The sequence below is a fragment of the Cyclopterus lumpus genome, chromosome 24, assembly GCF_009769545.1.
Source record: "Cyclopterus lumpus isolate fCycLum1 chromosome 24, fCycLum1.pri, whole genome shotgun sequence".
Classification (NCBI taxonomy): domain Eukaryota; kingdom Metazoa; phylum Chordata; class Actinopteri; order Perciformes; family Cyclopteridae; genus Cyclopterus; species Cyclopterus lumpus.
Window position 1 is genome coordinate 216,385 of NC_046989.1, and position 26,001 is coordinate 242,385.

Genomic DNA, 26,001 nt, shown 5'->3' on the forward strand with positions numbered 1-26,001 from the left:
TACCGCTTATCCTCATTAGGGGGCGCTGGAGCCTATCCCAGCTGACATAGGGCGAAGGCAGGGGACACCCTGGACAGGCCGCCAGTCCATCGAGGGCACATGTAGGGACATACAACCATTCACTCTCACATTCACACCTATGGGACATTTAGAGATCAATTAACCTGCAGCATGTCTTTGGACTGTGGGAGGAAGCCGGAGAGCCGGAGAGAACCCACGCTGCCACGGGGAGAACATGCAAACTCCACACAGAAGGACCGCTCCGACCGGGAATCGAACCCGCGGCCCTCTTGCTGTGAGGCCACAGTGCTAGCCACTACACCACCGTGCAGCCCAGGCAGCATTGGAATAAGAACCCTAACAAACTCAATAGGGTCCTAACTAGCATCACGGGTTCAACGCAGATTTAAATAAATGACTTTTATGTGTTGAAAGAAGAATGTCTGAGGTGATGGGGGAGAGTTCCAGAGCAAGGCCCTGTCCCCCCCAGGGCCCATGCTTGGACAGAGTATGGGGGGGCTTGCTAACCTGGTCCATGACTCACCTGTCACTCTTGCTGACCTGGTTCAGGACTCACCTGTCCCTCTTGCTGACCTGGTTCAGGACTCACCTGTCCCTCTTGCTGACCTGGTACAAAATCCACCTGTCCTACTTGCTGACCTGGTACAAAATCCACCTGTCCTACTTGCTGACCTGGTACAAAATCCACCTGTCCTACTTGCTGACCTGGTACAAAATCCACCTGTCCTACTTGCTGACCTGGTATAGGACTCACCTGTCCCTCTTGCTGACCTGGTACAGGACTCACCTGTCCCTCTTGCTGACCTGGTTCAGGACTCACCTTTTCCTCTTTCTGACCTGGTTCAGGACTGATCCGTCTCCAAGGACTCACCTATCCCTCTTGGCCTTGTCCAGCTTGTCTCGTAGCTGCAGCAGCTCCTTGTTGGCGGCGAGCTGGGCCCCCTCGGACTCATGCAGGTCTTTACGGAGGTTTTTCATCTCGGAGGAGTGAGAGGAGTCTCTCCTCAGCAGCTCCTCCTCGTAGAACAGGATCTTCGTATCGAGATCTGCCTTCAAACGGGACAGCTCCTGCTGAAACTCTGCCCCACCGGATACTGCTCCCCGACCCTGAGACTGAGACCAGAACCACAATCACCCACTTCTGTTAATTTAGTGAGAAGCAGTTTGAGATTCGTTTGAGATAGTTTTAGTTTCTGTTTTATTACTGTGCAAAAGAAGGACAATATTAGGAGGATCATTATTTATTTTCCAATATCAGTATTTACTTGGTCGGTCCTCCAGATCTATAAACGGCCAGAATATTATAAATGATAAATTAACTGTACTTGTAGAGCGCTTTTCTAGTCTTCCAGCCACTCAAAGCTCTTTCACACAACTTGTCATCGTTCACCCATTCACACCCTGATGGGAGGAGCTAAGGTTCCACCTGTCCATCAGCAGTAACTAACATTCATACACTGAGGGGAGGAGCTAAGGCTCCACCTGTCCATCAGCAGTAACTAACATTCACACACTGATGGGAGGAGCTAAGGTTCCACCTGTCCATCAGCAGTAACTAACATTCATACACTGAGGGGAGGAGCTAAGGCTCCACCTGTCCATCAGCAGTAACTAACATTCATACACTGATGGGAGGAGCTAAGGTTCCACCTGTCCATCAGCAGTAACTAACATTCATACACTGAGGGGAGGAGCTAAGGCTCCACCTGTCCATCAGCAGTAACTAACATTCATACACTGATGGGAGGAGCTAAGGCTCCACCTGTCCATCAGCAGTAACTAACATTCATACACTGATGGGAGGAGCTAAGGCTCCACCTGTCCATCAGCAGTAACTAACATTCATACACTGAGGGGAGGAGCTAAGGTTCCACCTGGCCATCAGCAGTAACTCATTTTATAAGAATAGCTTAATTGCATAAACAACCTATCATATCACTGTATAACTGGACGTTAAAAATCATGGACAATAAACCAATGAGTTGGCACCATTGTCAGATCTTGCTAAAACACAGTATGTTCAGCTTTGAAAGCTTTATAAACTATTCCAGCTTAAAGCTTGTTTTTAAATGCCTACATGGTCATGCCCCTTCCTGCTTAATGAATGTGTTACAAGACACCAGCAGAGTGAGCACACGGCCTCAGGGAAAGGGAACTGTCCTAATCCAAATGCACAAGACCTCATTTGGACAATCAGGTTTCTCTGTTCAAGGAGCAAAAGCATGGAACACAATTTTAATGGGTTTTTTGTTCAACAATTATGGTTTTATGGAACCAGCATCCACTTTCAGTCCGGGAGGCAGACAGAGTCTTTGTGACTTCATGTCTCAGAGGGTCCATTGGACCTGGCTGTGTCTGGAGCTGGTCCGGACTCCTTGCCCCCTGCTCCCTGCATCCAGCCTCTGGCCTAGACCTGGCCTCCTTCCCAATGGCCCTGCCTCCTTCTCTGGGCCTCTTGCCTCAAAAGGCCTGACCTCATTGATCCTGCCTCATGCCTTATTTTATAAATGTGTTTTTTTATCTCATGTGTTCAATGTTTTACTGTAAAGCACTTTCAGTGTACCTGTGTTTGACTTGATTGATTGTGTGAGGGTCAAAGAGGGTGCACAAGTGCATTCCAAACGTGTGTGTGTGTGTGTGTGACCTCTGACCTTCAGGTGCTGCATCTCCGTTTCCAGCTGTTTGGAGTAAACCTCACTGTGCTCCCTCAGCTTTCTCTCCTTCTGCGCCTCCGCCTTCGCATCGTCCAGCTGAGCCTCCAGCTGACAAACACATGAAATGCTTTTATTCTGAAGGATAGGAAGTGACTGACATAGAAGCTGTTTTTATGTAGTGCAGATCAGTATGTCTCAGATAAATATGTGATGGTGCTTGTCCTCCTCTGCTGGTGAACTGGGGGAACTACAGCAGATGTTTCTGTTGGACCTTAAATCTGTATTGATTAACACGATTAAAGATTAATTAAAAATTGAGTAAATGTTGGTGTTAATAGTGACCTTGAATTGGGATTATTGTTCATATTAAGCAGATTTAACTCAATGTTTGTTTTTCAGTACCACCATATTTTCAATGGTTCTCTCACCTCCTTGCGGTTCTTCTCAGTCTTGCGGATCTCCTGTCTCATGATGTCCATCTTCTGCAGGAGGGCCTCCATTTCCTCCTCTTTGTCCCGGAGCTGACGGGTCAGACGCTGTTTCGAGGATCGCAGGTCAGCCATCCTCTCCGATAGATCGGAGAATTCCTGCAGGGCCAGCTTCCTCTGAGAATGAGCCTCCTTCAGCTCTTTGGTCTGACTCCTCAGACGCTCCAGAGAGTCTGCCAGCTGCTGCTCACACAGACCAGGTGATTCAGGACACAGGTGATACAGGACACAGGTGATACAGGACACAGGTGATTCAGGACACGGGTGATACAGGACACGGGTGATACAGGACACGGGTGATACAGGACACAGGTGATACAGGACACGGGTGATACAGGACACAGGTGATACAGGACACGGGTGATACAGGACACGGGTGATTCAGGACACGGGTGATACAGGACACGGGTGATACAGGACACGGGTGATACAGGACACGGGTGATACAGGACACGGGTGATACAGGACACGGGTGATACAGGACACGGGTGATACAGGACACGGGTGATTCAGGACACGGGTGATTCAGGACACGGGTGATACAGGACACGGGTGATTCAGGACACGGGTGATTCAGGACACGGGTGATTCAGGACACGGGTGATTCAGGACACAGGTGATTCAGGACACGGGTGATACAGGACACGGGTGATTCAGGACACAGGTGATTCAGGACACGGGTGATACAGGACTAGTCTCTTTCAGGTAGGGTGTTTATTTAAAAAATAAGAGACCATTACCCGGAATGAGCTCAACCAAACACTGCATCACTATTATCTATAGACAGCATTTTGAACCTAATCCTTGACATGAGGACACTTAGACCTGATTATATTAAACCTGAGGACAATTAGACCTGATCCTATTAGACCTGATGCTAATGAACCTGAGGACACTAAGACCTGATCCTATTAGACCTGATGCTAATGAACCTGAGGACACTAAGACCTGATCCTACTAGACCTGATGCTAATGAACCTGAGGACACTAAGACCTGATCCTATTAGACCTGATGCTAATGAACCTGAGGACACTAAGACCTGATCCTATTAGACCTGATGCTAATGAACCTGAGGACACTAAGACCTGATCCTATTAGACCTGATCCTAATGAACCTGAGGACACTAAGACCTGAATATATTAGACCTGAGGACAATTAGACCTGATCCTAATGAACCTGAGGACACTGAGACCTGATCCTATTAGACTTGAGGACACTTGGACTTGATCCTAATAGACCTGAGGATACCTAGACCTGATCCTAATATACCTGAGGATGCTTAGACCTGATCCTAATATACCCGAGGATACTTAGACCTGATCCTAATATACCTGAGGATACTTGGACCTGTTCCTAATAGACCTGAGGACACTTGGACCTGTTCCTAATAGACTTGAGGATACCTGGACCTGATCCTAATAGACCTGAGGTTAATTGGACCTGATCCTAATAGACCTGAGGATACCTAGACCTGATCCTAATAGACCTGAGGATACTTAGACCTGATCCTAATAGACCTGAGGATACTTGGACCTGATCCTAATAGACCTGAGGATACTTAGACCTGATCCTAATAGACCTGGTCATAGCTGAGCCCATTATATGTACTTGGGTAGACCAGTGAACAGTATCAGTGATGTGAAATACCTTGTGGACTTCGTCCTTCTCCTGTCTCAGGGTCTTCACCTGCCTCTCCAGGGTCTTCAGTTTGGAGGCGGAGCTCTCATAGTCCTGTCGGAGTGTGACGGCCTCCTCCAGCTGGTGCTCCAGCCTATCAGAGTCTACCACAGAAGAAGGGCGGGGCTTACTCACCTCATATTGACTGTTGAAGATGACCATCGTTGCTGCTGGTACAAGTACTTCTACTAGTACTGACTCTAATACTACTACCAGTACTACTACTAATACTACGACCACCACTCTGACCTGCCAGCTTCTTCTTCAGCCGTTCAATCTCCTCGTTCAGCTTCTTGATCTCTTTGTCTCGGGTCAGAGTTCCTCCTCGAGCTGGAGCCTGCAGGGCCTGAGTCGACTCTGCAAATACAGAGGTCAGAGGTCAAGAGCCCTACATCTAGTGAGCAGAGGTCAGGACTAAGGTATCCAGGGAATACTTGAGACCTGTACACTTCAATGTCGGTGAATCTTTAAACATATATGTCTGTCTCACCCTGCAGTTTGCGGTTCAGCTCCTGTTTCTCCTGCTCAAGTCTGCGGATCCTCCTCTCGAATGCCTCGACCTCCTGACCTCCTGCACCTGCCTCATCCTGGCGGAGGCCGAGTCCCGTCTCGCTGACGGAGCTGCGGTCGGCGAAGCAGCTGTCAGTGGTGTAAGTGAAGCCGACGAAGGGGAGGTGCTGACCAGTGAAACCAGTGTGAGATATTGGAGGGCTGATGTCCTGCAGGAGAAACACTATGAGACTGGACGAACTTTGTATATACGTATAAGAATGTCGACAGGTCTTTAACGTGGACCGGACCAGAAAGACTAGAGGCAGGACCCAAGAGACTAGAGGCAGGGCCAGAGAGACTAGAGGCCATAAAGACTAGAGGCAGGACATGAGAAACTAAAGGAAGGACCAGAGAGACTAGAGGCAGGGCCAGAGAGACTAGAGGCCATAAAGACTAGAGGCAGGACATGAGAAACTAAAGGAAGGACCAGAGAGACTAGAGGCAGGGCCAGAGAGACTAGAGGCAGGACATGAGAAACTAAAGGAAGGACCAGAGAGACTAGAGGCAGGACATGAGAAACTAAAGGAAGGGCCAGAGAGACTAGAGGCAGGGCCAGAGAGACTAGAGGCAGGACATGAGAAACTAAAGGAAGGACCAGAGAGACTAGAGGCAGGGCCAGAGAGACTAGAGGCAGGACATGAGAAACTAAAGGAAGGACCAGAGAGACTAGAGGCAGGACATGAGAAACTAAAGGAAGGGCCAGAGAGACTAGAGGCAGGGCCAGAGAGACTAGAGGCAGGACATGAGAAACTAAAGGAAGGACCAGAGAGACTAGAGGCAGGACATGAGAAACTAAAGGAAGGACCAGAGAGACTAGAGGCAGGGCCAGAGAGACTAGAGGCAGGACATGAGAAACTAAAGGAAGGACCAGAGAGACTAGAGGCAGGACATGAGAAACTAAAGGAAGGACCAGAGAGACTAGAGGCAGGGCCAGAGAGACTAGAGGCAGGGCCAGAGAGACTAGAGGCAGGGCCAGAGAGACTAAAGGAAGGACCAGAGAGACTAGAGGCAGGGCCAGAGAGACTAGAGGCAGGGCCAGAGAGACTAAAGGAAGGACCAGAGAGACTAGAGGCAGGGCCAGAGAGACTAGAGGCAGGACATGAGAAACTAAAGGAAGGACCAGAGAGACTAGAGGCAGGACATGAGAAACTAAAGGAAGGACCAGAGAGACTAGAGGCAGGGCCAGAGAGACTAGAGGCAGGACATGAGAAACTAGAGGCAGGACATGAGAAACTAAAGGAAGGACCAGAGAGACTAGAGGCAGGGCCAGAGAGACTAGAGGCAGGACATGAGAAACTAAAGGAAGGACCAGAGAGACTAGAGGCAGGACATGAGAAACTAAAGGAAGGACCAGAGAGACTAGAGGCAGGGCCAGAGAGACTAGAGGCAGGACATGAGAAACTAAAGGAAGGACCAGAGAGACTAGAGGCAGGACATGAGAAACTAAAGGAAGGACCAGAGAGACTAGAGGCAGGGCCAGAGAGACTAGAGGCAGGACATGAGAAACTAAAGGAAGGACCAGAGAGACTAGAGGCAGGGCCAGAGAGACTAGAGGCAGGGCCAGAGAGACTAGAGGCAGGGCCAGAGAGACTAAAGGAAGGACCAGAGAGACTAGAGGCAGGGCCAGAGAGACTAGAGGCAGGACATGAGAAACTAAAGGAAGGACCAGAGAGACTAGAGGCAGGACATGAGAAACTAAAGGAAGGACCAGAGAGACTAGAGGCAGGGCCAGAGAGACTAGAGGCAGGACATGAGAAACTAGAGGCAGGACATGAGAAACTAAAGGAAGGACCAGAGAGACTAGAGGCAGGGCCAGAGAGACTAGAGGCAGGACATGAGAAACTAGAGGCAGGACATGAGAAACTAAAGGAAGGACCAGAGAGACTAGAGGCAGGACATGAGAAACTAAAGGAAGGACCAGAGAGACTAGAGGCAGGACATGAGAAACTAAAGGAAGGACCAGAGAGACTAGAGGCAGGGCCAGAGAGACTAGAGGCAGGACATGAGAAACTAAAGGAAGGACCAGAGAGACTAGAGGCAGGACATGAGAAACTAAAGGAAGGACCAGAGAGACTAGAGGCAGGGCCAGAGAGACTAGAGGCAGGACATGAGAAACTAAAGGAAGGACCAGAGAGACTAGAGGCAGGGCCAGAGAGACTAGAGGCAGGGCCAGAGAGACTAGAGGCAGGGCCAGAGAGACTAAAGGAAGGACCAGAGAGACTAGAGGCAGGGCCAGAGAGACTAGAGGCAGGACATGAGAAACTAAAGGAAGGACCAGAGAGACTAGAGGCAGGACATGAGAAACTAAAGGAAGGACCAGAGAGACTAGAGGCAGGGCCAGAGAGACTAGAGGCAGGACATGAGAAACTAGAGGCAGGACATGAGAAACTAAAGGAAGGACCAGAGAGACTAGAGGCAGGGCCAGAGAGACTAGAGGCAGGACATGAGAAACTAAAGGAAGGACCAGAGAGACTAGAGGCAGGACATGAGAAACTAAAGGAAGGACCAGAGAGACTAGAGGCAGGGCCAGAGAGACTAGAGGCAGGACATGAGAAACTAAAGGAAGGACCAGAGAGACTAGAGGCAGGACATGAGAAACTAAAGGAAGGACCAGAGAGACTAGAGGCAGGGCCAGAGAGACTAGAGGCAGGACATGAGAAACTAAAGGAAGGACCAGAGAGACTAGAGGCAGGGCATGAGAAACTAAAGGAAGGACCAGAGAGACTAGAGGCAGGGCCAGAGAGACTAGAGGCAGGACATGAGAAACTAGAGGCAGGACATGAGAAACTAAAGGAAGGACCAGAGAGACTAGAGGCAGGGCCAGAGAGACTAGAGGCAGGACATGAGAAACTAAAGGAAGGACCAGAGAGACTAGAGGCAGGACATGAGAAACTAAAGGAAGGACCAGAGAGACTAGAGGCAGGGCCAGAGAGACTAGAGGCAGGACATGAGAAACTAAAGGAAGGACCAGAGAGACTAGAGGCAGGGCATGAGAAACTAAAGGAAGGACCAGAGAGACTAGAGGCAGGGCCAGAGAGACTAGAGGCAGGACATGAGAAACTAAAGGAAGGTCCAGAGAGACTAGAGGCAGGACATGAGAAACTAAAGGAAGGGCCAGAGAGACTAGAGGCAGGGCCAGAGAGACTAGAGGCAGGACATGAGAAACTAAAGGAAGGACCAGAGAAACTAGAGGCAGGACATGAGAAACTAAAGGAAGGGCCAGAGAGACTAAAGGAAGGACATGAGAAACTAAAGGAAGGGCCAGAGAGACTAGAGGCAGGACATGAGAAACTAAAGGAAGGACCAGAGAGACTAAAGGAAGGACCAGAAAGACTAGAGACAGGACCCAAGAGACTAGAGGCAGGGCCAGAGAGACTAGAGGCCATAAAGACTAGAGGCAGGACATGAGAAACTAAAGGAAGGACCAGAGAGACTAGAGGCAGGGCCAGAGAGACTAGAGGCCATAAAGACTAGAGGCAGGACATGAGAAACTAAAGGAAGGACCAGAGAGACTAGAGGCAGGGCCAGAGAGACTAGAGGCAGGGCCAGAGAGACTAGAGGCAGAACATGAGAAACTAAAGGAAGGACCAGAGAGACTAGAGGCAGGACATGAGAAACTAAAGGAAGGACTAGAGAGACTAGAGGCAGGGCCAGAGAGACTAGAGGCAGGACATGAGAAACTAAAGGAAGGACCAGAGAGACTAGAGGCAGGACATGAGAAACTAAAGGAAGGACCAGAGAGACTAGAGGCAGGACATGAGAAACTAAAGGAAGGACCAGAGAGACTAGAGGCAGGGCCAGAGAGACTAGAGGCAGGACATGAGAAACTAAAGGAAGGACCAGAGAGACTAGAGGCAGGACATGAGAAACTAAAGGAAGGACCAGAGAGACTAGAGGCAGGGCCAGAGAGACTAGAGGCAGGACATGAGAAACTAAAGGAAGGACCAGAGAGACTAGAGGCAGGGCCAGAGAGACTAGAGGCAGGACATGAGAAACTAAAGGAAGGGCCAGAGAGACTAGAGGCAGGACATGAGAAACTAAAGGAAGGACCAGAGAGACTAGAGGCAGGGCCAGAGAGACTAGAGGCAGAACATGAGAAACTAAAGGAAGGACCTCAAAGACTATATGCAGGACCTGAGAGACTAGAGGCAGGAGCTTAATCACTACATACAGGACCTAAGTGACTAGAGAAAGGACCTGAATGACTAGAGACCAGACCTTAGTGGCTAGAGTCCAGACCTCAATGACGAGTTAAACTGTACAAAGTCCTCACCGGGTTCTTGAGGACGTCGTCGTCGACATCGAAGTTGGATGTGTCGGTGGGCGAGGACACGTCGGGGATGTAGGGTGCCTCGGCGGACCGGATGTTCTCCCAGTCGATCCCGCTGAAGAATGGGTGGTCCTTGAAGTCAGAGATCCCGTTTGCGCCGAGTCGGTGTTCCCTGGAGCAGAGCAGGCGCTGGATCAGGTCCTTGGCGTCCTCGGACACGTCGGCCACATGGGAGGGGAACTGGAAACGCTCCTGAGACAAACAGCGAGGAGAAACATCATGAGAACAGAGTGGCGGAAAGAGATAATGAGACAGAAATGGCGAGCAGGACGCCGGCGTTCGTCCACTGAGACCAGTCCAGATTTAGAAAAGAGGAAGTAGGACGAGAGTCAAGAGACGTAACCTGGAAACAGCAGAGGAGCTGAAAGATGAATCCTGTTTCACACATGGAATTCAAAGTCTTTTGTTTTGTTCTTTCAAACTAAAACATTTGACTTAATTGAGAGGCAGTTCCACATGAAGTCCACAGACTGACCTCGTGGTTCATGATCTTGCCGTAGGTTTCCACCAGTGACTCGGCGTAGAACGGCGTTTCTCCGTAGAGCATCTCGTACATGCAGACTCCCAGAGACCACCAGTCACACTCCGCTCCATAGCGGCCCATCCCGTCCTCCATCGCCTGCAGGATCTCTGGGGAGATGTAGTCCGGAGTACCCACAGCCACGGAGGACTGCACCTACACCGAGACCAGGGACACCAAGGACGAGTCCGTAAGTCTGTCCCGGGAGGACTAAAGTCCACATGATAACAGGAGTGTTGGTGTGTTACCGTGCCGTCCTCCATCATGCGGAGACAAGATCCGAAGTCAGCGAGGCGGATGTGACCATTAACGTCCAGCAGGACGTTGTCCGGTTTAATATCTCTGTGACACAAAGAGACCATTAAAACACATTCAATAACCATTCAAATGCACTAAATAGCCATTAATAACCATTAAAACAGACTAAATAACCATTAAGACAGAATAAATAACCATTACACACTAAATAGCCATTAAATCACCTGTCTCACCTGTCTCACCTCAGATGACAGGTGAGACAGCAGCCTCTAAAAGTCATGTGACCACCAACGTCTGCTTATTTTGTTGCAGTGTTACCATCAAAACCAGCCTCCATATAGAACCAGTACCTGTGGATGTAGTGCTGCTGGTGGATGGAGTGGACGGCGAGCACCATCTCAGCCACGTAGAACTTGGACATGTCCTCTGGAAGACGGTCCTCAAACTTACTGAGCAACGTCAGCAGGTCCCCGCCCACGTAGTAGTCCATCACCAGGTACTGCAGACCAGGAGACACAAGACCAGTACCAATCAATTTAGTCCATCACAGGTACTGCAGACCAGGAGACACAAGACCAGTACCAATCAATTTAGTCCATCACAGGTACTGCAGACCAGGAGACACAAGACCAGTACCAATCAATTTAGTCCATCACAGGTACTGCAGACCAGGAGACACAAGACCAGTACCAATCAATTTAGTCCATCACAGGTACTGCAGACCAGGAGACACAAGACCAGTACCAATCAGTAACACACCATCAGGACTCAGTCATTCACCAATTAATCACTCATTCAATACCAGTAGCAGTAGTACCAGTTGTAGCACTGGTAGTACTACCGGTGGCATTAGTACCAGTAGCAGTATCAGTAGTAGTAACAGCAGTACCAGTACAAGTAGCAGCAGAAGTATTACCAGTAGCAGTGTTACCAGTAGTACCAGTAGCAGTGTTACCAGTAGTACCAGTAGCAGTGTTACCAGTAGTACCAGTAGCAGTGTTACCAGTAGTACCAGTAGCAGTGTTACCAGTAGTACCAGTAGCAGTGTTACCAGTAGTACCAGTAGCAGTGTTACCAGTAGTACCAGTAGCAGTAGGAGTACCAGCAGTATTACGAGTAGCAGCATCAGTACTGACCAGATAGTTGTCGTCCTGGAACGCGTAGTGTAGCGTTGTGATCCACTGACTGTCTCCTTTCACCAGAACGTCCCGTTCTTCTCTGAAACACGCCGTCTGAACACAGAACATGTTTACATGTTATATGTTTACATGTAAAAACAGAACATGTGTGTGAGGAACGTCTGTCCTGTGTGTGAGGAACGTCTGTCCTGTGTGTGAGGAACGTCTGTCCTGTGTGAGGAACGTCTGTCCTGTGTGAGGAACGTCTGTCCTGTGTGTGAGGAACGTCTGACCTGTGTGAGGAACGTCTGTCCTGTGTGTGAGGAACGTCTGTCCTGTGTGAGGAACGTCTGTCCTGTGTGTGAGGAACGTCTGTCCTGTGTGTGAGGAACGTCTGACCTGTGTGAGGAACGTCTGTCCTGTGTGAGGAACGTCTGTCCTGTGTGTGAGGAACGTCTGTCCTGTGTGAGGAACGTCTGTCCTGTGTGAGGAACGTCTGTCCTGTGTGTGAGGAACGTCTGTCCTGTGTGAGGAACGTCTGACCTGTGTGTGAGGAACGTCTGTCCTGTGTGAGGAACGTCTGACCTGTGTGTGAGGAACGTCTGTCCTGTGTGAGGAACGTCTGTCCTGTGTGTGAGGAACGTCTGACCTGTGTGAGGAACGTCTGTCCTGTGTGAGGAACGTCTGTCCTGTGTGAGGAACGTCTGTCCTGTGTGTGAGGAACGTCTGACCTGTGTGAGGAACGTCTGTCCTGTGTGAGGAAAGTCTGTCCTGTGTGAGGAACGTCTGTCCTGTGTGAGGAACGTCTGACCTGTGTGTGAGGAACGTCTGTCCTGTGTGAGGAACGTCTGTCCTGTGTGAGGAACGTCTGTCCTGTGTGTGAGGAACGTCTGTCCTGTGTGTGAGGAACGTCTGACCTGTGTGAGGAACGTCTGTCCTGTGTGAGGAAAGTCTGTCCTGTGTGAGGAACGTCTGTCCTGTGTGTGAGGAACGTCTGTCCTGTGTGAGGAACGTCTGTCCTGTGTGAGGAAAGTCTGTCCTGTGTGAGGAACGTCTGACCTGTGTGTGAGGAACGTCTGTCCTGTGTGTGAGGAACGTCTGACTTGTGTGTGAGGAACGTCTGACCTGTGTGAGGAACGTCTGACCTGTGTGTGAGGAACGTCTGACCTGTGTGAGGAACGTCTGACCTGTGGGAGGAACGTCCGACTTGTGTGTGAGGAACGTCGGACCTGTGTGTGAGGAACGTCTGACCTGTGTGAGGAACGTCTGACCTGTGTGTGAGGAACGTCTGACCTGTGTGAGGAACGTCTGTCCTGTGTGTGAGGAACGTCTGTCCTGTGTGAGGAACGTCTGTCCTGTGTGTGAGGAACGTCTGACCTGTGTGTGAGGAACGTCTGTCCTGTGTGTGAGGAACGTCTGACCTGTGTGAGGAACGTCTGACCTGTGTGAGGAACGTCTGTCCTGTGTGTGAGGAACGTCTGACCTGTGTGAGGAACGTCTGACCTGTGTGAGGAACGTCTGTCCTGTGTGAGGAACGTCTGTCCTGTGTGAGGAACGTCTGTCCTGTGTGAGGAACGTCTGACCTGTGTGTGAGGAACGTCTGTCCTGTGTGTGAGGAACGTCTGACTTGTGTGTGAGGAACGTCTGACCTGTGTGTGAGGAACGTCTGTCCTGTGTGTGAGGAACGTCTGACCTGTGTGAGGAACGTCTGACCTGTGTGTGAGGAACGTCTGACCTGTGTGTGAGGAACGTCTGACCTGTGTGAGGAACGTCTGACCTGTGTGTGAGGAACGTCTGACTTGTGTGTGAGGAACGTCTGACCTGTGTGAGGAACGTCTGACCTGTGTGTGAGGAACGTCTGACCTGTGTGAGGAACGTCTGTCCTGTGTGTGAGGAACGTCTGACTTGTGTGTGAGGAACGTCTGTCCTGTGTGAGGAACGTCTGTCCTGTGTGAGGAACGTCTGACCTGTGGGAGGAACGTCCGACTTGTGTGTGAGGAACGTCTGACCTGTGTGTGAGGAACGTCTGACCTGTGTGAGGAACGTCTGACCTGTGTGTGAGGAACGTCTGTCCTGTGTGAGGAACGTCTGTCCTGTGTGAGGAACGTCTGTCCTGTGTGAGGAACGTCTGTCCTGTGTGTGAGGAACGTCTGACCTGTGTGAGGAACGTCTGTCCTGTGTGAGGAACGTCTGTCCTGTGTGTGAGGAACGTCTGTCCTGTGTGAGGAACGTCTGTCCTGTGTGAGGAACGTCCGACTTGTGTGTGAGGAACGTCTGACCTGTGTGTGAGGAACGTCTGACCTGTGTGAGGAACGTCTGACCTGTGTGTGAGGAACGTCTGTCCTGTGTGAGGAACGTCTGTCCTGTGTGAGGAACGTCTGTCCTGTGTGAGGAACGTCTGTCCTGTGTGTGAGGAACGTCTGACCTGTGTGAGGAACGTCTGTCCTGTGTGTGAGGAACGTCTGTCCTGTGTGAGGAACGTCTGTCCTGTGTGAGGAACGTCTGTCCTGTGTGTGAGGAACGTCTATCCTGTGTGAGGAACGTCTGTCCTGTGTGTGAGGAACGTCTGACCTGTGTGAGGAACGTCTGTCCTGTGTGAGGAACGTCTGTCCTGTGTGAGGAACGTCTGTCCTGTGTGAGGAACGTCTGACCTGTGTGAGGAACGTCTGACCTGTGTGAGGAACGTCTGACCTGTGGGAGGAACGTCCGACTTGTGTGTGAGGAACGTCTGACCTGTGTGTGAGGAACGTCTGTCCTGTGTGAGGAACGTCTGTCCTGTGTGTGAGGAACGTCTGACCTGTGTGAGGAACGTCTGACCTGTGTGTGAGGAACGTCTGACCTGTGTGAGGAACGTCTGACCTGTGTGAGGAACGTCTGTCCTGTGTGAGGAACGTCTGTCCTGTGTGAGGAACGTCTGTCCTGTGTGTGAGGAACGTCTGACCTGTGTGAGGAACGTCTGACCTGTGTGTGAGGAACGTCTGACCTGTGTGAGGAACGTCTGACCTGTGTGAGGAACGTCTGTCCTGTGTGAGGAACGTCTGACCTGTGTGAGGAACGTCTGTCCTGTGTGTGAGGAACGTCTGACCTGTGTGTGTAGAACGTCTGACCTGTGTGTGTAGAACGTCTGACCTGTGTGAGGAACGTCTGTCCTGTGTGTGAGGAACATCTGACCTGTGTGAGGAACGTCTGACCTGTGTGTGTAGAACGTCTGACCTGTGTGAGGAACGTCTGTCCTGTGTGTGAGGAACATCTGACCTGTGTGTGAGGAACGTCTGACCTGTGTGTGAGGAACGTCTGACCTGTGTGAGGAACGTCTGACCTGTGTGTGAGGAACGTCTGACCTGTGTGAAGAACGTCTGACCTGTGTGAGGAACGTCTGTCCTGTGTGAGGAACGTCTGTCCTGTGTGAGGAACGTCTGACCTGTGTGAGGAACGTCTGTCCTGTGTGAGGAACGTCTGTCCTGTGTGAGGAACGTCTGACCTGTGTGAGGAACGTCTGACCTGTGTGTGAGGAACGTCTGACCTGTGTGTGAGGAACGTCTGTCCTGTGTGTGAGGAACGTCTGACTTGTGTGTGAGGAACGTCTGACCTGTGTGTGAGGAACGTCTGTCCTGTGTGTGAGGAACGTCTGACCTGTGTGTGAGGAACGTCTGACCTGTGTGTGAGGAACGTCTGACCTGTGTGTGAGGAACGTCTGACCTGTGTGAGGAACGTCTGACCTGTGTGTGAGGAACGTCTGACTTGTGTGTGAGGAACGTCTGACCTGTGTGAGGAACGTCTGACCTGTGTGTGAGGAACGTCTGACCTGTGTGAGGAACGTCTGACCTGTGTGTGAGGAACGTCTGACCTGTGTGAGGAACGTCTGTCCTGTGTGTGAGGAACGTCTATCCTGTGTGAGGAACGTCTGTCCTGTGTGAGGAACGTCTGTCCTGTGTGAGGAACGTCTGACCTGTGTGTGAGGAACGTCTGACCTGTGTGAGGAACGTCTGACCTGTGTGTGAGGAACGTCTGACCTGTGTGAGGAACGTCTGTCCTGTGTGTGAGGAACGTCTATCCTGTGTGAGGAACGTCTGTCCTGTGTGAGGAACGTCTGTCCTGTGTGAGGAACGTCTGTCCTGTGTGAGGAACGTCTGTCCTGTGTGTGAGGAACGTCTGACCTGTGTGAGGAACGTCTGTCCTGTGTGAGGAACGTCTGACCTGTGTGTGAGGAACGTCTGACCTGTGTGTGAGGAACGTCTGACCTGTGTGTGAGGAACGTCTGTCCTGTGTGTGAGGAACGTCTGACTTGTGTGTGAGGAACGTCTGACCTGTGTGTGAGGAACGTCTGTCCTGTGTGTGAGGAACGTCTGACCTGTGTGTGAGGAACGTCTGACCTGTGTGTGAGGAACGTCTGACCTGTGTGTGAGGAACGTCTGACCTGTGTGAGGAACGTCTGACCTGTGTGTGAGGAACGTCTGACTTGTGTGTGAGGAACGTCTGACCTGTGTGAGGAACGTCTGACCTGTGTGTGAGGAACGTCTGACCTGTGTGAGGAACGTCTGACCTGTGTGTGAGGAAAGTCTGTCCTGTGTGAGGAACGTCTGTCCTGTGTGTGAGGAACGTCTATCCTGTGTGAGGAACGTCTGTCCTGTGTGAGGAACGTCTGTCCTGTGTGAGGAACGTCTGACCTGTGTGTGAGGAACGTCTGTCCTGTGTGTGAGGAACGTCTGACTTGTGTGTGAGGAACGTCTGACCTGTGTGAGGAACGTCTGACCTGTGTGTGAGGAACGTCTGACCTGTGTGAGGAACGTCTGACCTGTGGGAGGAACGTCCGACTTGTGTGTGAGGAACGTCGGACCTGTGTGTGAGGAACGTCTGACCTGTGTGAGGAACGTCTGTCCTGTGTGTGAGGAACGTCTGTCCTGTGTGAGGAACGTCTGTCCTGTGTGTGAGGAACGTCTGACCTGTGTGTGAGGAACGTCTGTCCTGTGTGTGAGGAACGTCTGTCCTGTGTGAGGAACGTCTGACCTGTGTGTGAGGAACGTCTGACCTGTGTGTGAGGAACGTCTGTCCTGTGTGAGGAACGTCTGTCCTGTGTGTGAGGAACGTCTGACCTGTGTGTGAGGAACGTCTGTCCTGTGTGTGAGGAACGTCTGACCTGTGTGTGAGGAACGTTTGTCCTGTGTGAGGAACGTCTGACCTGTGTGTGAGGAACGTCTGTCCTGTGTGAGGAACGTCTGACCTGTGTGTGAGGAACGTCTGACCTGTGTGTGTAGAACGTCTGACCTGTGTGAGGAACGTCTGACCTGTGTGTGAGGAACGTCTGACCTGTGTGTGAGGAACGTCTGACCTGTGTGTGAGGAACGTCTGTTCTGTGTGTGTAGAACGTCTGCCGTAGAACGTGACTCACCTCAGCTCTCTTCAACATCTCCCACTTGTTGAGGATCTTCATGGCGTAAACTCTCTCTGTGTGCTTCATCTTCACCACGGCGACCTGAGAGAAACAGACACACCTCAGACCAGGTAGATCGTTACGTCATGCAGGTGAGCTGCTGCCAGGTGCTTCTGGTCAGGGTCTGGTTCAGAGTCAGGGTCTGGTTCAGGGTCTGGTTCAGGGACAGATGCATGGTCTGGTTCAGAGTCAGGGTCTGGTTCAGGGTTAGGGTCTGGTTCAGGGACAGATGCATGGTCTGGTTCAGAGTTAGGGTCTGGTTCAGAGTCAGGGTCTGGTTCAGGGACAGATGCATGGTCTGGTTCAGAGTTAGGGTCTGGTTCAGAGTCAGGGTCTGGTTCAGGGACAGATGCATGGTCTGGTTCAGAGTCAGGGTCTGGTTCAGGGTTAGGGTCTGGTTCAGGGACAGATGCATGGTCTGGTTCAGAGTTAGGGTCTGGTTCAGAGTCAGGGTCTGGTTCAGGGACAGATGCATGGTCTGGTTCAGAGTCAGGGTCTGGTTCAGAGTCAGGGTCTGGTTCGGGGTTAGGGTCTGGTTCAGGGACAGATGCATGGTCTGGTTCAGAGTCAGGGTCTGGTTCAGGGACAGATGCATGGTCTGGTTCAGAGTCAGGGTCTGGTTCAGAGTCAGGGTCTGGTTCAGGGTTAGGGTCTGGTTCAGGGACAGATGCATGGTCTGGTTCAGAGTCAGGGTCTGGTTCAGAGTCAGGGTCTGGTTCAGGGTTAGGGTCTGGTTCAGGGACAGATGCATGGTCTGGTTCAGGGACAGATGCATGGTCTGGTTCAGAGTCAGGGTCTGGTTCAGGGTTAGGGTCTGGTTCAGAGTCAGGGTCTGGTTCAGAGTCAGGGTCTGGTTCAGGGTTAGGGTCTGGTTCAGAGTCAGGGTCTGGTTCAGGGTTAGGGTCTGGTTCAGGGTTAGGGTCTGGTTCAGAGTCAGGGTCTGGTTCAGGGTTAGGGTCTGGTTCAGAGTCAGGGTCTGGTTCAGAGTCAGGGTCTGGTTCAGGGTTAGGGTCTGGTTCAGAGTCAGGGTCTGGTTCAGGGTTAGGGTCTGGTTCAGAGTCAGGGTCTGGTTCAGGGTTAGGGTCTGGTTCAGGGACAGATGCATGGTCTGGTTCAGGGTTAGGGTCTGGTTCAGGGACAGATGCATGGTCTGGTTCAGAGTCAGGGTCTGGTTCAGGGTTAGGGTCTGGTTCAGAGTCAGGGTCTGGTTCAGGGTTAGGGTCTGGTTCAGAGTCAGGGTCTGGTTCAGGGTCAGGGTCTGGTTCAGGGACAGATGCATGGTCTGGTTCAGGGTTAGGGTCTGGTTCAGAGTCAGGGTCTGGTTCAGGGTTAGGGTCTGGTTCAGGGTTAGGGTCTGGTTCAGAGTCAGGGTCTGGTTCAGGGTTAGGGTCTGGTTCAGAGTCAGGGTCTGGTTCAGAGTCAGGGTCTGGTTCAGGGTTAGGGTCTGGTTCAGAGTCAGGGTCTGGTTCAGAGTCAGGGTCTGGTTCAGGGACAGATGCATGGTCTGGTTCAGGAACTGGGAACGTTACAGACTGTTTTTCTTCTCGTTGACATGAAGTCTGTTCAAACAGGTTATTAACTTGTGAGTCAGACTTTACCTGAGAGCCACACCTGTTACAAACACACACACACACACACACACACACCTGTCTGTCTGTCTGTCATATATTTATCTTGACTTTTCTTCTGCATTTCTAATCAACAAGTCAAAAAGGAGGAGGAGGAATATGAGGAGGAGCAGAGGAGGTGAATAAGATGACTTCTGGTCTTTGCATCTTAGCTCCTCCCACTATGAGCAGAGGGGGCGAGGAGATAGGAGTCAAGGAGAGACGAGGCATCATGCCTTTAACAAACAGGAAGTCTTACCTCTCCAAAAGCTCCTCGTCCAATCACCTTCAGCATCTCAAAATCGTCTCTGTGCAGTCGCATGTCCTTCACTGTGGTGGTGAAGGGCTTCACTGAGGACAGAGACGCACACTGTTATTACACTGGTATTAATATGTTATTACACTGTAATATACACATTAACACTGGTATTAATATATTATTACACTGATATACATTAAACACTGTTATTACACTGGTATTAATATGTTCTGTTACACTGTAATATACACATTAACACTGTTATTTCACTGGTATTAATATGTTATTACACTGTAATATACACATTAACACTGGTATTAATATATTATTACACTGATATACATTAAACACTGTTATTACACTGGTATTAATATGTTCTGTTACACTGTAATATACACATTAACACTGGTATTAATATGTTATTACACTGATATACATTAAACACTGTTATTACACTGGTATTAATATGTTATACTGTAATATACACATTAACACTGTTATTACACTTGTGTTAATATGTTATGGTTACACTGTAATATACACATTAACACTGTTATTACACTTGTGTTAATATGTTATGGTTACACTGTAATATACACATTAACACTGTTATTTCACTGGTATTTATATGTTATGTTACACTGTAATATACACATTAACACTGGTATTAATATGTTATTACACTGATATACATTAAACACTGTTATTACACTGGTATTAATATGTTCTGTTACACTGTAATATACACATTAACACTGTTATTTCACTGGTATTAATATGTTATACTGTAATATACACATTAACACTGGTATTAATATGTTATTACACTGATATACATTAACACTGTTATTTCACTGGTATTAATATGTTATACTGTAATATACACATTAACACTGTTATTACACTTGTGTTAATATGTTATGGTTACACTGTAATATACACACTAACACTGTTATTACACAGGTATTAATTTATTATGAGTACACTGTAATATACACATTAATAGTGTTATTACACAGGTATTAATTTATTATGAGTACACTGTAATATACACATTAATAGTGTTATTACACTGGTATTAATATGTTATACTGTAATATACACATTAACACTGGTATTAATATGTTATTACACTGATATACATTAACACTGTTATTTCACTGGTATTAATATGTTATACTGTAATATACACATTAACACTGTTATTTCACTGGTATTTATATGTTATGTTACACTGTAATATACACATTAACACTGGTATTAATATGTTATTACACTGATATACATTAAACACTGTTATTACACTGGTATTAATATGTTCTGTTACACTGTAATATACACATTAACACTGTTATTTCACTGGTATTAATATGTTATACTGTAATATACACATTAACACTGGTATTAATATGTTATTACACTGATATACATTAACACTGTTATTTCACTGGTATTAATATGTTATACTGTAATATACACATTAACACTGTTATTACACTTGTGTTAATATGTTATGGTTACACTGTAATATACACACTAACACTGTTATTACACAGGTATTAATTTATTATGAGTACACTGTAATATACACATTAATAGTGTTATTACACAGGTATTAATTTATTATGAGTACACTGTAATATACACATTAATAGTGTTATTACACTGGTATTAATATATTATGGTTAAACTGTAATATACACATTAATACTGTTATTACTTTTATTACACTGATATTAATATATTAGGATCACACTGTAATATACACATAGTGTTATTATACTGTTATTACACTGGTATTAATATATTATGATTACACTAATATACACAGTGTTATTATACTGGTAATACACTGGTATTGATATATTATGATTACACTAATATACACATTAATAGTGTTATTATACTGTTATTACACTGGTATTAATATATTAGGATTACACTGTAATATACACATCAAGTGTTATTAAAATCATATTACTAATATTATTACACTGATAAAGTTCACCAGTGTAATACATGTATTATACTGCTATTAATATGGGGCACTAGGACCATGAAAACAGTTTGCTCTTCATTTATTTTATATTTTTAATCTGGATCACACATCAATAAAGATGTAATGAAGCTTAATCTGCGGTTGATCAGTAAAAGACCACACACACACACACACACACACACACACACACACACACACACACACACACACACACACACACACACACACACACACACACACACACACACACACACACACACACACACACACACACACACACACACACACACACACACACACACACACACACACACACACACACACACACACACACACACACACACACACACACACACACACACACACACACAGTGGATAAAGCAGGAGTTCCAACAGCTTCCTCTTTCTTGGCAAACTGCAGAAAATGGGCGTGTCATGGCCGCCACGTCAAGGCCGTTCAAGGACAACTCACCATTTTGATAACTTTTCATCATCAAGGTCTTCAGATCATCGTTGACCAAAATTGAAGTTGATCGCATACATTTTGTACAAATGCTCAAAACTGCAAAATATTATAAAGAAAGCCAAGAATTGGCCAAACTACTGTAGCACCCCCTAGTGTTTAGATTGCACGAGACATGTTGGGGTATCTTCCAGGGTGCAATGTGCACAAATGCTGCAAATATGGAGTCATTAGGCCAAATAGTTTTGAAGTTATGAGTATTGAAAAACAAGACATTCAGTGATCCATATCTAACACAAAGAGATATCCAGAAGCTTCTGATACCTCTTGATGACATTGGTCCACTAAGGACCACATGAGATATCCAGAAGCTTCTGATACCTCTTGATGACATTGGTCCACTAAGGACCACATGAGATATCCAGAAGCTTCTGATACCTCTTGATGACATTGGTCCACTAAGGACCACATGAGATATCCAGAAGCTTCTGATACCTCTTGATGACATTGGTCCACTAAGGACCACATGAGATATCCAGAAGCTTCTGATACCTCTTGATGACATTGGTCCACTAAGGACCACATGAGATATCCAGAAGCTTCTGATACCTCTTGATGACATTGATCCACTAAGGACCACATGAGATATCCAGAAGCTTCTGATACCTCTTGATGACATTGATCCACTAAGGACCACATGAGATATCCAGAAGCTTCTGATACCTCTTGATGACATTGGTCCACTAAGGACCACATGAGATATCCAGAAGCTTCTGATACCTCTTGATGACATTGATCCACTAAGGACCACATGAGATATCCAGAAGCTTCTGATACCTCTTGATGACATTGATCCACCAAGGACCACATGAGATATCCAGAAGCTTCTGATACCTCTTGATGACATTGATCCACTAAGGACCACATGAGATATCCAGAAGCTTCTGATACCTCTTGATGACATTGATCCACTAAGGACCACATGAGATATCCAGAAGCTTCTGATACCTCTTGATGACATTGATCCACCAAGGACCACATGAGATATCCAGAAGCTTCTGATACCTCTTGATGACATTGATCCACCAAGGACCACATGAGATATCCAGAAGCTTCTGATACCTTTTGATTACATTGATCCACCAAGGACCACATGAGATATCCAGAAGCTTCTGATACCTCTTGATGACATTGATCCACCAAGGACCACATGAGATATCCAGAAGCTTCTGATACCTCTTGATGACATTGATCCACTAAGGACCACATGAGATATCCAGAAGCTTCTGATACCTCTTGATGACATTGATCCACTAAGGACCACATGAGATATCCAGAAGCTTCTGATACCTCTTGATGACATTGATCCACTAAGGACCACATGTGATATACAGAAACTTCTGATACCTTTTGATTACATTGATCGACTAAGGACTATCCTAACCCTCCACGAAGACCACCTGAAGATAAGCTGACCCCTATGAAGACTACCTGAAGACAACCTGAACCCCATGAAGACCACATAAAGTGCACCAGACTAACCATGAAGACCACCTAAAGACAAACTGACCCCAAATGAAGACCACATGAAGACTACGTGAAGACCAAATGAAGACACCTGACCCCCCATAAAGATTACCTTACGCTCATGAAGACCAAATGAAAATAAGCTGACGCCCATGAAGACAACCTGACCGCCCCCCCCATAAAGATCACCTGACACCCATCTGAAGACCACTTGACCCTCATACAGACTCCTGGCCCCCTCTGGGTGGATCCTAACCTAGCCTATGTGCTTTGCCTGAACTGCTCCACAGAGTGAACCGAGACCAGGACTCACCCCAGTCCAGGAAGTCGTTGACGTGCTTCTCCCTCTTGAGGGGGGAGTGCGAGACCTCCGTGTAGAAGCAGAGCAGCAGGTCCAGCAGCGCCTCCACGCTCAGACCCTGCTGCTGCAGGACCAGCTCCTCCAGCCGCTTAAGACGGGCCTGGGCCGACATCCTGGACCCGAACCCTCCGGCTCCGCTTCCGGTCTCCGCCTGCTAGCTAGTTAGCTCGTTAGCTCCGCGGGAACATTCCCGACATTTTGATCCGTGAGAGTCGGTGAGTTGGTGGATCTCCTCCGGTTACCGGCGGCTCGTCGGGTCTGCAACCGGTCTGTCGGTCTGTAGGCGTATGCCGGTTCTCTGCACCGGGTTTAATCCGGTAAATCTGGACTTTCCTCTCAGAAACCGGGACAGTCCGCGGACTCCCTCAGGACGTCCGCTCCATGTCCGCGGGCCGGTGTTTCAGCTTGGTGGCTTCGGGGCGGACTTGGGTTTAACAACGGGGACCGTATGGGACCGGGCCCTGGATCACCGAGGGTTCTGGAGGGTGAGACAGACTGCCGGTGAGGCTGTCGGGGGGAATATGGCTGCTGACCTCAGATCAGATCCTTCAACAAGCTGGAGGCAGCGCGAGACACTTCCGGTGGCACAGAGTTTCAAAAGAAAAGACACTGTATCGCATTTTAAATATTGATCGATATATTTATTGGTTTTCTGAAACGGGACAGGACACTTTTATTCAAAATGCACAACTTTTGAAATGTGAAAGATAATCCAAAATAAAGGTTATTCAAAATGCAGAACTAGAACGTTTTTAGCTAGAATATGTCAATAATCCCAAATTAAAGTGTGGATATAAATTTGAAGAATAAATACAATGTATTATTTGCTCTTTAAATTCAAACTCATCAACGTTTAATTAAATCAACATCTTAGTTTAAATCACGACTGTTTGCTGTGCTGGCTCCTCATTGGTGGAACGAGCTCCCCATTGACATCAGGACAGGAAGTCTCTACAGACTAAAAACACATCTTAGTGACTACACCTTGAATAGGGAAGGTAGAGCCGTAGTAGCACTTTAGTAGTTTAACACTTTAGTAGCACTTAAATGTCTCTTACTGATAGCACTTTGTAGTTTAACACTTAAGTAGCACTTAAATGTCTCTTACTGATAGCACTTTGTAGTTTAACACTTTAGTAGCACTTAAATGTCCCTTACAGATAGCACGTTGTAGTTTTTATTAACTTTATTGAAGAAATGTTACTTTCTCCCTCTCTTGTTGTTCTGAGTTTGTACTCATGGTTGAATTCACTTATTGTAAGTCGTTTTGTGTGATGTAATGTAATCCCTCTCAGGACAATATTCACATATTTCGATTTCCTAAAAAACAGAACATAATTGCGAATATATATACATGGTGATCAGCGTATATAAATATATATATATATTTATAACTATTAAACCAAAAAATAAGAAACGTTTAGCCAAACAGAAGCCACTAAAATCACTCGAGGCTTTTACTTTGAAGGATAATATACTCATTCCGGAAACCGGTGCTTGCTGCCTTGTGCTGACTTGACTCACCTGTCTGCTTCCCCCTGAGGAACAGAGCCTTCCTGCACCGGAAACGGTCTGGATACATGACGTCATGACGGGATTGACATGAGCTGGGAGAGACTGGTACATCCCCCTCCTCCCCATGCCAATACACACACACACATACACACACGCACAAACACACCTTGACGTCATCGGTGTGACATTACAATATAAAAACATTTCTTTACTAAAATTAAGTTTGTTGTTTCATTGATTTAAGTTTTCCCTTTGAGAGGAAAACGATAATAAACAGTTGAATGAATTAATCTAAAGATGAAGTAATGTAAAAATAATAATATCAATAATAATACACAAATATCAACAACAGCATGACTCCATCAAAGAGACTGTTTAAATGAAAAATAATGAATACAAATACATTTTGTAAAAAGAAAAATTGTTGTATGTATATAAAGTACATGAGGACACAATCTTCTTTCTCTAACCCCAACAAACTCTTCTCTATCTTCTCCAACCTCCTTGACCCCCCTGGTCCCCCCTCCCTCCACCCTTCAGCCACTTTGTTGACTACTTTACAAAAAGATAGACGACATACGCTCTTCATTTACTAATCCATCTTCCATAACTACACCTCCACTAACTTCACCTTCTTCCCCCTTGTTTTCCTCTTTTATCCCCCTGTCTCCTAATCAAGTTCTTACCTTGGTAACCTCTGACCCCCCAACCACCTGCCCCCTTGACCCCATCCCTTCTCACCTTCTCCAGTCCATTGCTCCGGACCTTCTTCCCTTTCTCACCCATCTTATTAACACCTCCCTCTCAACCGGCTGTTTCCCCAACTCTCTGAAGGAGGCGGAGTCAACCCTCTCCTGAAGAAACCCACTCTGACCCATCTGAAGTCAACAACTACAGACCTGAAGTCAACAACTACAGACCTGAAGTCAACAACTACAGACCTGAAGTCAACAACCACAGACCTGAAGTCAACAACCACAGACCTGAAGTCAACAACTACAGACCTGAAGTCAACAACCACAGACCTGAAATCAACAACTACAGACCTGAAGTCAACAACCACAGACCTGAAGTCAACAACCACAGACCTGAAGTCAACAACTACAGACCTGAAGTCAACAACTACAGACCTGAAGTCAACAACCACAGACCTGAAGTCAACAACTACAGACCTGAAGTCAACAACTACAGACCTGAAGTCAACAACCACAGACCTGAA

The 26,001-nt window shown here is 47.8% G+C and overlaps 1 protein-coding gene across 3 annotated transcripts in view; it reads right to left on the bottom strand.

The window, feature by feature from the left end:
• Positions 1-23,834, bottom strand: part of cdc42bpb (CDC42 binding protein kinase beta (DMPK-like)) — a 48,695-nt gene extending 24,861 nt beyond the window's left edge. The window contains exons 1-14 of one of the 3 annotated variants that reach the window (XM_034527008.1): positions 23,220-23,834; positions 18,918-19,009; positions 17,010-17,093; positions 11,639-11,734; positions 10,853-11,001; positions 10,493-10,586; positions 10,200-10,400; positions 9,668-9,916; positions 5,333-5,561; positions 5,092-5,199; positions 4,813-4,946; positions 3,104-3,346; positions 2,673-2,783; positions 893-1,134 (exon numbers count right to left, since the gene is read on the bottom strand). In XM_034527008.1, the coding sequence (XP_034382899.1) occupies positions 893-1,134; positions 2,673-2,783; positions 3,104-3,346; positions 4,813-4,946; positions 5,092-5,199; positions 5,333-5,561; positions 9,668-9,916; positions 10,200-10,400; positions 10,493-10,586; positions 10,853-11,001; positions 11,639-11,734; positions 17,010-17,093; positions 18,918-19,009; positions 23,220-23,379 (2,192 nt within the window). In that variant the 5' untranslated portion in view covers positions 23,380-23,834. The remainder of the gene's footprint in view (positions 1-892; positions 1,135-2,672; positions 2,784-3,103; positions 3,347-4,812; positions 4,947-5,091; positions 5,200-5,332; positions 5,562-9,667; positions 9,917-10,199; positions 10,401-10,492; positions 10,587-10,852; positions 11,002-11,638; positions 11,735-17,009; positions 17,094-18,917; positions 19,010-23,219) is intronic. The other 2 variants (XM_034527006.1, XM_034527007.1) reach the window with 2 other exon arrangements.
• Positions 23,835-26,001: the final 2,167 nt, after the last annotated feature.